The 12244-nt window shown below is 52.8% G+C and overlaps 2 protein-coding genes across 3 annotated transcripts in view; both read left to right on the top strand.

Annotated features, from left to right (window-relative positions):
• Positions 1 to 3174, top strand: part of MORC3 (MORC family CW-type zinc finger 3) — a 62159-nt gene extending 58985 nt beyond the window's left edge. The window contains exon 17 of one of the 2 annotated variants that reach the window (XM_038766050.1): positions 202 to 3174. In XM_038766050.1, the coding sequence (XP_038621978.1) occupies positions 202 to 355 (154 nt within the window). In that variant the 3' untranslated portion in view covers positions 356 to 3174. The remainder of the gene's footprint in view (positions 1 to 201) is intronic. The other variant, XM_038766051.1, reaches the window with a different exon arrangement.
• A 3899-nt stretch (positions 3175 to 7073) lies between these two features.
• CHAF1B (chromatin assembly factor 1 subunit B) overlaps positions 7074 to 12244 on the top strand; it is a 33781-nt gene continuing 28610 nt past the window's right edge. The window contains exon 1 of the mRNA XM_038766235.1: positions 7074 to 7202. The gene's annotated coding sequence lies outside the window, so the exon portion shown is untranslated. The remainder of the gene's footprint in view (positions 7203 to 12244) is intronic.

Here is a 12244-nt window from a genome sequence, read left to right as displayed (position 1 = left end):
CACACGGCCAGGGAGTTTCTTTGGCAACGGAGAGCCGATAAACGCCGTCACCCAACTGCGCTGTGCTCGTCCCAGAATGGATGAGGTGCACGCTCGGTGGAGGAACGTGGCTCCGTTTTAATTTCTCATCCCAGTTTTCAGCTCGTTTTGGTACGTGGTTTTACAGCCTTTACGCTAACGCTCGGTCTCCTGTCTTTGCAGCTTTAAACTGCGATCGCTCCGAGTGAACGTCGGCCAGCTGCTGGCAACGATGATGCCCGACCTAGACCTGCAGCAAGTAAATTACGACGTCGACGTCGTGGATGAAATTCTAGGACAAGTCGTTGAACAAATGCATGAGATCCGTAGTACTTAAAATCCACTTTTTATAAGGCAATAAAGGCGTTTGCTCAATCTTCCTCCATATTGTACAGTATTGAAGCTCAAGGTATTTCTTTTGAAAAGGTATAATAGGTGATGTGCCTAAAGTACCGTAATCTCCAAGGCTGAAGTATGTATTCTATGCACTCTAAGCTCACGGTGACTCTACGGCCACTGCGTCGCAAAGCGGCTTGCGGGCCGCCAAGGCAGCTAAACAGCAAGCTCCCGGAGAGCCCCGACGTCCCGCGGCAGCAGGGTTCCACCCTAACCGCCAGAAGAAACAACCAGCGGGCTTTTTTCCATGTTTCCGCCTCCCAGGAATCCTTCCAGCCTCTGGGAAGCCCAAGGCTGACTTGGTGATTGACGAGTCCACCTGCAGCTAGACAATCACCACGTCGATACCCCCCGGGGCTCCACAGACGGCCAAGAGACCGAGGAGCCCTAGGCTCCGATAGAGGTCACGGGCTCCCGGCCGGGACATCGAGCCATCTCCGAAGGGCCTCGGCAAGGAGAGCGTCCCAAAGGAATCTCGGGGGCATCTCGATATCCTCCCCCGGACTCCTTCCGCTATTGAGGAGGAGGCCCTCGAAAACATAAAATATCTTCCAACCCGGATAGGCGTGGCGCTCACCCCGACAGTCGAGGAAGTCATCGCGGCAATCGGAGCCTTGGATCGTAGCGAGACGGCTGGCCCCGATGACGCACCCGCGTAGACCTGATCGTCACCGAGGGAGCGCCCCGCAGACACACGTCCGCAAGGTTGGCGTTGGAGTCTTAGGACCGAGCCCTCTTTCCTCCCCTTCCAGTTCCTCCCGGGAGACGCCATCTTCAGCATGTGGAACGGAAGAGACGCCTCGAAGACGTCACCGCCTTCAAGAAGAACCCCCGAATCCCGCAGTCGCCGAGGCGGTCCGTCGCGCTACATCGCCGGCGCGGTCCTGGCCGGGGTATTTCTCGCTCACCCGTCGAAGAAGACGGTCGACCCAGGGCTCCCAGGACCACAGCGCGGCTTCGGTCCCCGGCGTCGGGCAGCGGACGTGACCTGTCAGATCCGGGAAAAGCTGCGGAGAGAAGAGCCGAGACCTCTACGTTTTTCTGAGACCTTAACGAAAGCGTGGGATTCGTTACTAGGGCCGGAATCGGGCCGGCCCGAAAAGTTGGTTAGGCTGCCGGGAAGACTCCGCGGTGGCCCGGCTTCCCGAATAATCAGAGCCATCGTGGTAAAGCGGGGATGCCCGGTCAGTTCCTCGTCTGGGCGAATCTGTTCTCTGCAGCCAGGCTGGGGGAGGCAACGAGAGACCTAGACGTGATCTGGTTGCAGGGTCCGACTGAGCTTCTCCACCCTTGGGGAGACCCTTCCCACCCAACAGACTCGGAGCCCTGTCCCGAATCCTCATCGGTCATTGAAGGATTACCGAACGCAGGCGACTGCGCTTTAGAGGCACACACCCGAGAAGAAACGAGAACGACCGTTAAGTTGCTTTGCCAAATCAGCCGGCCGTTTCGGGCCGGCGGTAAGTCGACAGGTAAACCGAGGTATCGGAGGGCGCCCGGGAGGCCGTGGAGGTCACCGAAAATCTAGTCGGGCAACGCAGAACTAAACGCCGTCACTGAATTCTGTTCCCTAGGCAGCCCATCCCACAGCAGAGGGACGGGACAGAAGATCAAGCGGGAGGTTGTCAAATATACGGTGGCGACCGCATGACTCCAGGCCCAACTAAAGATCCCAGAGCTCTAGTGGTGTTCTGTGAGTCGTCGCCACAGATATCACACGGGATTCCTTCAGGGGTGGTTATAGTAGTAGTGGTACCCACCGAGTGTGATAACGTGGGGGAAAATACAGCAGATGCACAAGACACTTTCCTTGCCCTCAAGGAGTTTGCACTCCAGCAGGAGGGGCGACAGACGTAAAAAAAAAAAAATAGAATCAGAATAAACGAGCATTCAATCAAATACACCACGCATATACGCCGGTCAGTTGGATCGATAAGATTTGTAATATGAGTTAATTAGTCGGAAAAGGCAAACGAGCGCCTTGATGAACTCGGTATCAAAGAGGAAGACGGGAACGCGAGAAATGGCTCCTCTGCCCGTCTCACTCCAGCTCTGCCGGGTGGAAAGGGAGAGAAGAACGGGCGTCCAGGCGCGGTGTGGGGAACTGAAACTGAAAACAAGAGGACGGAGGGAACCTTTGAAGGCCCCCGTAACCCCAAGGCCTAGGCTGAAAACCGGGAGTCGAGCGTCACAGACGGGCGCGGCACGCGGCAGTCGAGAAAGGAGCAGCTCTTTGGGAGCGGAGCTTCCTCGGTTCCACGACACGAGGCAAAGCGAAAACACCACCGGACGACAGACGCGACGGTATCGGTGTGTGAAATTTCCTACTGGTGACGCCTTCTTTGAGCCCGAAGGACCACCGTGTATATCTATGCACTCGAAAGTTGCCACGAATGTAGTGGATACTTTATCGGATCTTTTAAAAAAAAAAAAATCCCCGTTAGCTCTCGATCTCAACAGATCCAAGATTGGCCTAACTACTAAGGATCGTTTTGAACTGTTTATGTATCTGTAATTAAGTCTGCTCAGATTTTCTATGCTCATGTTGGGAATTTGACTGTTTCTATGAAGGCTTTTCGGTTCCCCTTGAACTTTGGTGCAATTTCCCTGATCTCCCAAAGTTGCCTCCGTTTCCAAAATGGGAGATCTGGTAACTGTTAGATTGTAAAATCCATAAGGGCAGGAATCGTAGCTTTTACCTCTAGCTAACTCTCCCAAGTGCTTATATAGTGCTGTCTGCGCAGGGTGGATTCTTTTTTTCTTCTTTAAAAAAAAAAATCAAATTCTTCTTTTAGGGAGCCCTACAAAACCAGCCTCAGCGGGGGTTTTGTTTCAGAATTACCGAATCGACGAGCGGGACCCCCGACACGTGCTCTAACCGTTAAGTTTTCAGACCCTGGAAATAGTCCGTGCTTTCAGATCGATTGGTATCTTTTTGTGTTTGCGGATTTTTTTGTTTTATTTTATTTTGTGTAAAAACAAGGCCATCGATGAGCAGTCTGTGAACGATCGGCAGGACCGAGCACCGACCGCCGTGTCTGATCAGCCCCGCCCGGAAGGGTCATTTTAATACTACATTTTCCTTCTATAGAGATTCCCAGTCACGGGCCAAGGGTGTGATTGGGATTAGATGGGCGTTTGCCGTAGGAGGAGTAATGTTTATTTAGTACTTAACCCTGTGCAGAGCACTATACTAAACTCTGGGGGAGAATACAGAGGTGGGGATCAGCCGCGGTCTCCGACCCTTAGAGGGGCTGGCGAGATCGAGGTTGGAAATTCTGCTTCCACTCTGACAAAACTTCCCGGAGTCCTTTAGGTTACAGGATAAGAGGACCGAGGCATTCTTCAAAATTCTGCATTCCCACCCGACAGTGTTTAAATCCCGAAATTCCGTGGGATGATCTCTCCCGGGTTACAACGGTACTTGACCGCGCACCGACGTCGCGCTTCATTACCAGTCACGTTCTGTGGGATTTACGAGAGGTGACCGTTTCTGTTAAATATGGTGGTGTACATATTAAAAATCATATTTTCCATAACTAAAAATGTATGGGTTTTGAAAAGTGGTGGTCTGGTCGTTGCTTATTTATTTTCTGTCCTCGTTTTCAGTTTCAACGCTCGATATAGTTTAATTTTAGAGGGTGTGCTTTAAGACATCGATTATTTGAAGATACCAATTAAAATTTGTACTGTACGTTCAAACTCGCAAGCAACAAGTAAATGAAAATGGTTTTAATTTACTTGATACTGTTTATTTTGTAAAAAAAAAAAAAAATTAAAACATACCGAAAAAGTGAACGACTTTCCTTTGGAGCTTTATTTGAAAACCCTTCTCTTTCCCAGAATCGGGAATACCGGAGGAGTCACCAATACCAGCACTGAGTGAAAATCTATTTTTTCTTTTCCTCTCCCTCCCCTTCCGCCGTGTAGGAGACGACCCCGAGGAGGTGGTAGTATAGGCATTTTTTGAGGGTTACACACTGTACTAGGCGTTAGGAAGTAATAATAACGATGGTGGCATTTATTAAGCGCTTACTATGTGCAAGGCACTGTTTTAAGTGCTGGGAAGTACACAGTCAGAAAGCAGCACATTCCCTGTCCTCAAGGAACGTCCGCTCCAACAGGGAAAACAAACCTAAAAATATTTTCGATTAGTGATCGCTTTTTTCTTTTCTTCCTGCAGCCAAGGGAATGGAAACGCAGGAGAGGAGTCGGTGGCCGTTTTCTCCCGGACGTCACTCGGGGCAGCTTTTCGGATCGTCGTCCGTCCCCACCTGGCAGGAGAACAACCTCGAAAGTGAACTTCCAAGAGACGTGGGTGTAAAGAAACCTTAAAATTTCTAGATTTAATTTATATTTATAACGACGTCTTTTAAGTTCTGCCTTCCCCTCCAGACTGTAAGCCCACTGTGGGCAGGGGACACATCAACCAACTCAGTCGCAGCACGGCTTAGGGGAAAGAGCCCGGGCTCGGAAGTCAGAGGTCGTGGGTTCCAATCCCGGCCCCCGCCGCTCGTCGGCCGGGTGACCTTGGGCAAGTCACCTGGCGTGGCTCGGCGGAAAGGGCCCCGGGCTTTGCAGTCAGAGGTCACGGGTTCTAATCCCGGTTCCACCAATCGTCCGCTGCGTGACTCTGGGCAAGTCACTTCACTTCTCTGAGCGGCTCAATGGAAAGAGCCCGGGCTTTGGAGTCAGAGGTCGTGGGTTCAAACCCCGGCTCCTCCAATTGTCAGCCGTGTGACTTTGGGCAAGCCACTTCACTTCTCTGGGCCTCAGTCCCCTCATCTGTAAAATGGGGATGAAGACTGTGAGCCCCATGTGGGACAACCTGATCACCTTGTATCCTCCCCAGCGCTTAGAACAGTGCTTTGCACATAGTAAGCGCTTAACAAATGCCATCATTATTATTATTCTCTGGGCCTCATCTGTAAAATGGGGATGAAGACTGTGATCAGGGACAACCTGATCAGTTTGCATCCTCCCCAGCGCTTAGACCAGTGCTTTGTGCATAGTAAGCGCTTAATAAATGCCGTCGTTATGATGATGATTACTATTCTCTGGGCCTCAGTTCCCCCATCTGTAAAATGGGGATGAAGGCTGTGATCAGGGACCAGCTGATCACTTTGCATCCTCCCCAGTGCTTAGACCAGTGCTTTGCACATAGTAAGTGCTTAATAAATGCCGTTGTTATTATTATGATTACTATTCTCTGGGCCTCAGTTCCCTCATCTGTAAAATGGGGAGGACGGCTGTGATCAGGGACAACCTGATCACTTTGTATCCTCCCCAGCGCTTAGACCAGTGCTTTGCACATAGTAAGTGCTTAATAAGTGCCATCATTATTGTGATGATTACTATTCTCTGGGCCTCAGTTCCCCCATCTGTAAAACGGGGATGAAGGCTGTGATCAGGGACCAGCTGATCACTTTGCATCCTCCCCAGCGCTTAGACCAGTGCTTTGCGCATAGTAAGCGCTTAATAAATGCCATCGTTATTGTGATGATTACTATTCTCTGGGCCTCAGTTCCCCCATCTGTAAAACGGGGATGAAGGCTGTGATCAGGGACCAGCTGATCACTTTGCATCCTCCCCAGCGCTTAGACCAGTGCTTTGCACATAGTAAGCGCTTAATCCATTTCATCATTATTATTATGATTACTATTTTCTGGGCCTCAGCGGCCTCGTCCGCCCAATGGGGATGAAGACTGTGAGCCCCCCCACCCCCCGCCGTGGGACCACCTGAGCGCCTCGCCTCAACACCTCCCCGGCGCCTACAACAGTGCTCGGCATAGAGTGAGCGCTTCACAAACAACGTCCTGATGATGATGATAATGATGATGATGATGATTATGATTATGGGGGAGGGGTGGAGGACTGAGGGGGCGGAGCCTGGGGGGAGGAGGACTTGGGGGGAGGGGTGAGGGTCTAGACTGTGAGCCCACTGTTGGGTAGGGCCCGTCTCTCTATGTTGCCAACTTGGACTTCCCATGCGCTTAGTACAGTGCTCCGCACACAGTAAGTGCTCAATAAATACGATTGATTTGATTGATTGGGGGCGGGGCTAAGGGGAGGGGCGGAGCCTAGGACGAGGGCTGGGGAGGGGGCGGGGCTGAGGGGGATTGGCTGAGGGATGCTGGGGGCGGGGCTTGGGGCGTGAGGGGGCGGGGCCGAGGAGGAGGCTGAGGGCGATTGGCTGAGAGGGGGGCTGGGGGCGGGGGCCTGGGGCGTGAGGGGGCGGGGCCGAGGAGGGGGTTGAGGGGGATTGGCTGACAGGGGGGCTGGGGGCGGGGCCGAGGGGGAGGCTGAGGGCGATTGGCTGAGAGGGAGGCTGGGGGCGGGGGCCTGGGGCGTGAGGGGGCGGGGCCGAGGAGGGGGTTGAGGGGGATTGGCTGGGGGCGGGGCCGAGGAGGAGGCTGAGGGGGATTGGCTGACAGGGGGGCTCGGGGCGGGGCCTGGGGCGTGAGGGGTTTTTTGGGGGGCGGGGCCTAGGGAGAGTGAGGCGGGGTGAGGGGGGCGCGGCTGAGGGGGAAGGGGCGGGGCCGAGGAGGGGGAGGGGCGGGGGAGGGTGTCGCGCGGCGGGCCCGGAAGAGGCGGGCCCCCCCGAGGCTCCGCCCCCCGCGCTCGCGCCGTCTCCGGGGCAACGGGGGCGGGGCCCGGGCGGGCGCGCGCGGGAAAGTGGGGCCGGAGCCCGCCCCGAGGAGGACCGACCGGCCGGCGGACGCAGGCGGAGGGGGAGGAGAGGGCGGCCCCCCCCCACACATACAGAGGAGACACCCCGCCACACACAGGTACCGGGGGAGGGAGGGGGGAGGGGAGCGCCCAGTACGGCGCTCCGCACACACTAAGCGCTCAATCAGTACGATTGAATGAGTGACTGAATGGGAGAGGAGAAAAGGGGGCGCGCGCCTTTCCCGCCCGCCCGCCGGCCCCCCCCCCCCCCCCCTCAGGGAGCGGGGCCTCTCGACACCGACACCGGAAGCGGCCCCGGACCCACGGACACACACACACACACACACACACACACACTCACTCTCCCGCCCCCCCGCCTCACGCCTTCCCCGACCGACCGACCGAGCGCTTACGGTGCGCTAAGCGCTGCCCGAGGCGCTGGGGCGACCAACGGACACTCACACCCTCCCTCCCTCCCTCACGCAGGCACTCGCTCTCTCGCTCGCTCCCTCCTATTTAGTCAGTCAGTCAGTCAGTCGTCAGTCAGTCGTACTTACTGAGCGCTCACTACGCGCACAGCCCCGCACTAAGCGCTGGGGAACTACAAGTGGGCAACAGATTCATTCATTCAGTCAGTCAGTCAGTCGTACGTATTGAACGCTCACAGCGCGCAGAGCACCGCACTAAGCGCTTAGGAACTACGGTGGGCCAACAGATTCATTCAGTCAGTCAGTCGTATTTATTGAACGCTCACTGCGCGCAGAGCCCCGGATTAAGCGTTTAGGAACTGCGGTGGGCCAACAGATTCATTCAGTCAGTCAGTCAGAGTCGTATTTATTGAGCGCTCACTGCGCGCAGAGCGCCCTGGACTAAGCGCTTGGGAACTACAATTGGGTAACAGATTCATTCAGTCAGTGAGTCGTATTTATTGAACGCTCACTGCACGCAGAGCACCGCACTAAGCGCTTAGGAACTACTGTGGGCCAACAGATTCGTTCAGTCAGTCGTATTTATTGAACGCTTATTGCGTGCAAAGAGCCCCGGACTAAGCGCTTAGGAACTACAATTGGGCAACAGATTCATTCAGTCCTTCAGTCAGTCGTATTTATTGAACGCTCACTGCGCGCAGAGCACCGCACTAAGCGCTTAGGAACTGCGGTGGGCCAGCAGATTCATTCAGTCAGTCAGGCAGTCGTATTTATTGAACGCTTACTGCGCGCAGAGCGCCCTGGACTAAGCGCTTAGGGACTACAGTGGGCCAACAGATTCATTCGGTCAGTCAGTCAGTCGTATTTATTGAACGCTCACTGCACGCAGAGCGCCCTGGACTAAGCGCTTGGGAACTACATTTGGGCAACAGATTCATTCAGTCAGTCAGTCGTATTTATTGAGCGCTCACTGCACGCAGTGCACCGCACTAAGCGCTTAGGAACTACTGTGGGCCAACAGATTCAGTCAGTCAGTCAGTCGTATTTATTGAACGCTTATTGCGCGCAAAGAGCCCTGGACTAAGCGCTTAGGAACTACAATTGGGCAACAGATTCATTCAGTCATTCAGTCAGTCGTATTCATTGAACGCTTACTGCGCGCAGAGCGCCCTGGACTAAGTGCTTAGGAACTACAATTGGGCAACAGATTCAGTCAGTCAGTCGTATTTATTGAGCGCTCACTGCGCGCAGAGCACCGCACTAAGCGCTTAGGAACTACAGTGGGCCAACAGATTCATTCAGTCAGTCAGTCAGAGTCGTATTTATTGAGCGCTCACTGCGCGCAGAGCGCCCTGGACTAAGCGCTTGGGAACTACAATTGGGCAACAGATTCATTCAGTCAGTGAGTCGTATTTATTGAACGCTCACTGCGCGCGGAGCACCGCACTAAGCGCTTGGGAACTACAGTGGGCCAACAGATTCGTTCATTCAGTCGGATTTATTGAACGCTCATTGCGCGCAAAGCGCCCTGGACTAAGCGCTTGGGAACTACTATTGGGCAACAGATTCATTCAGTCCTTCAGTCAGTCGTATTTATTGAACGCTCACTGCGCGCAGAGCACCGCACTAAGCGCTTAGGAACTACAGTGGGGCAACAGATTCATTCAGTCAGTCAGAGTCTTATTTATTGAACGCTCACTGCGCGCAGAGCGCCCTGGACTAAGCGCTTGGGAACTACAATTGGGTAACAGATTCATTCAGTCAGTGAGTCGTATTTATTGAACGCTCACTGCACGCAGAGCACTGCACTAAGCGCTTAGGAACTACTGTGGGCCAACAGATTCGTTCAGTCAGTCGTATTTATTGAACGCTTATTGCGCGCAAAGAGCCCTGGACTAAGCGCTTAGGAACTACAATTGGGCAACAGATTCATTCAGTCATTCAGTCAGTCGTATTTATTGAACGCTCACTGTGCGCACAGCACCGCACTAAGCGCTTAGGAACTACAGTGGGCCAACAGATTCATTCATTCATTCAGTCAGTCAGTCGTATTTATTGAACGCTTACTGCGCGCAGAGCCCCGGATTAAACGTTTAGGGACTACAGTGGGCCAACAGATTCATTCATTCAGTCAGTCAGAGTCGTATTTATTGAGCGCTCACTGCGCGCAGAGCGCCCTGGACTAAGCGCTTGGGAACTACAATTGGGCAACAGATTCATTCAGTCCTTCAGTCAGTCGTATTTATTGAACGCTCACTGCGCGCAGAGCACCGCACTAAGCGCTTAGGAACTACAATTAGGCAACAGATTCATTCAGTCAGTCAGTCATATTTATTGAACGCTCACTGCACGCAGAGCACCGCACAAAGCGCTTAGGAACTACAGTGGGCCAACAGATTCATTCATTCAGTCAGTCAGTCGTATTTATTGAACGCTTACTGCGCGCAGAGCCCCGGATTAAGCGTTTAGGAACTACAGTGGGCCAACAGATTCATTCATTCAGTCAGTCAGAGTCGTATTTATTGAACGCTTACTGCACGCAGCGCGCCCCGGACTAAGCGCTGGGGAACTACAGTTGGGCAACAGATTCATTCAGTCAGTCAGTCGTATTTATTGAACGCTTACTGCGCGCAGAGCTCCGCACTAAGCGCTTAGGAACTACAGTGGGGCAACAGATTCGTTCATTCAGTCGTATTTATTGAACGCTTACTGCGCGCAGAGCGCCCTGGACTAAGCGCTTAGGAACTACAATTGGGCAACAGATTCATTCAGTCAGTCAGTCAGTCATATTTATTGAGCGCTTACTGCGCGCAGAGCCCCGGATTAAGCGTTTAGGGACTACAGTGGGCCAACAGATTCAGTCAGTCAGTCAGAGTCGTATTTATTGAATGCTTACTGCGCGTAGAGCGCCCTGGACTAACCGCTGGGGAACTACAATTGGGCAACAGATTCATTCAGTCAGTCAGTCGTATTTATTGAGCGCTCACTGCACGCAGAGCACCGCACTAAGCGCTTAGGAACTACAGTGGGCCAACAGATTCGTTCAGTCAGTCGTATTTATTGAACGCTTACTGCGCGCAGAGCGCCCTGGACTAAGCGCTTAGGAACTACAATTGGGCAACAGATTCATTCAGTCATTCAGTCAGTCGTATTCATTGAACGCTTACTGCGCGCAGAGCGCCCTGGACTAAGTGCTTAGGAACTACAATTGGGCAACAGATTCAGTCAGTCAGTCGTATTTATTGAGCGCTCACTGCGCGCAGAGCACCGCACTAAGCGCTTAGGAACTACGGTGGGCCAACAGATTCATTCATTCAGTCAGTCAGAGTCGTATTTATTGAGCGCTCACTGCGCGCAGAGCGCCCTGGACTAAGCGCTTGGGAACTACAATTGGGCAACAGACTCATTCAGTCAATGAGTCATATTTATTGAGCGCTCACTGCGCGCAGAGCACCGCACTAAGCGCTTGGGAACTACAGTGGGCCAACAGATTCGTTCATTCAGTCGGATTTATTGAACGCTCATTGCGCGCAAAGCGCCCTGGACTAAGCGCTTGGGAACTACAATTGGGCAACAGATTCATTCAGTCAGTCAGTCGTATTTATTGAACGCTTACTGCTCGCAGAGCACCGCACTAAGTGCTTAGGAACTACAGTGGGCCAACAGATTCAGTCAGTCAGAGTCATATTTATTGAACGCTTACTGCGCGCAAATCGCCCTGGACTAAGCGCTTAGGAACTACAGTGGGCCAACAGATTCATTCAGTCAGTCAGTCAGTCGTATTTATTGAGCGCTCACTGCGCGCAGAGCCCCGGATTAAGCCCTTAGGAGCTACGGTGGGCCAACAGATTCATTCAGTCAGTCAGTCGTATTTATTGAGCGCTCACTGCGCGCAGAGCACCGCACTAAGCGCTTAGGAACTACAGTGGGCCAACAGATTCATTCAGTCAGTCAATCGTATTTATTGAGCACTTACTGCCCGCAGAGCCCCGGATTAAGCGCTTAGGGACTGCAGTGGGGCAACATTCATTCATTCAGTCAGTCGTATTTATTGAACTCTCACTGTACGCAGAACACCGCACTGAGCGCTTAGGAACTACAGTGGGCCAACAGATTCATTCAGTCAGTCGTATTTATTGAGCGCTTGCTACGCGCAGAGCCCCGGACTAAGCGCTTGGGAACTGCAACTGTGCAACAGATTCATTCAGTCAGTCATCATCATCATCATCAATCGTATTTATTGAGCGCTTACTATGTGCAGAGCACTGTACTAAGCGCTTGGGAAGTACAAGTTGGCAACGTATAGAGACAGTCCCTACCCAACAGTGGGCTCACAGTCTGAAAGGGGGAGACAGAGAACAAAACCAAACATACTAACTAAAATAAATAGAATAGATATGTACAAATAAAATAAATAAATAGAGTAATAAATATGTACAAACATATCTACATATATACAGGTGCTGTGGGGAAGGGAAGGAGGTAAGGTGGGGGGGATGGAGAGGGGGACGAGGGGGAGAGGAAGGAAGGGGCTCAGTCTGGGAAGGCCTCCTGGAGGAGGTGAGCTCTCAGCAGGGCCTTGAAGGGAGGAAGAGAGCGTTTTTATTGTTGTATTTATTGAGCGTTTATTGCGTGCAGAGCCCCGGACTAAGCGTTTAGGAACTACAGTGGGCCAACAGATTCATTCATTCAGTCAGTCAGTCGTATTTATTGAACGCCTACTGCGCGCAGAG

This window comes from Tachyglossus aculeatus, chromosome 24 (genome assembly GCF_015852505.1).
Source record: "Tachyglossus aculeatus isolate mTacAcu1 chromosome 24, mTacAcu1.pri, whole genome shotgun sequence".
Taxonomy (NCBI): Eukaryota; Metazoa; Chordata; class Mammalia; order Monotremata; family Tachyglossidae; genus Tachyglossus; species Tachyglossus aculeatus.
Note: the sequence above shows the minus strand (reverse complement) of the source record. Positions and strands in the feature narration are given on the sequence as shown.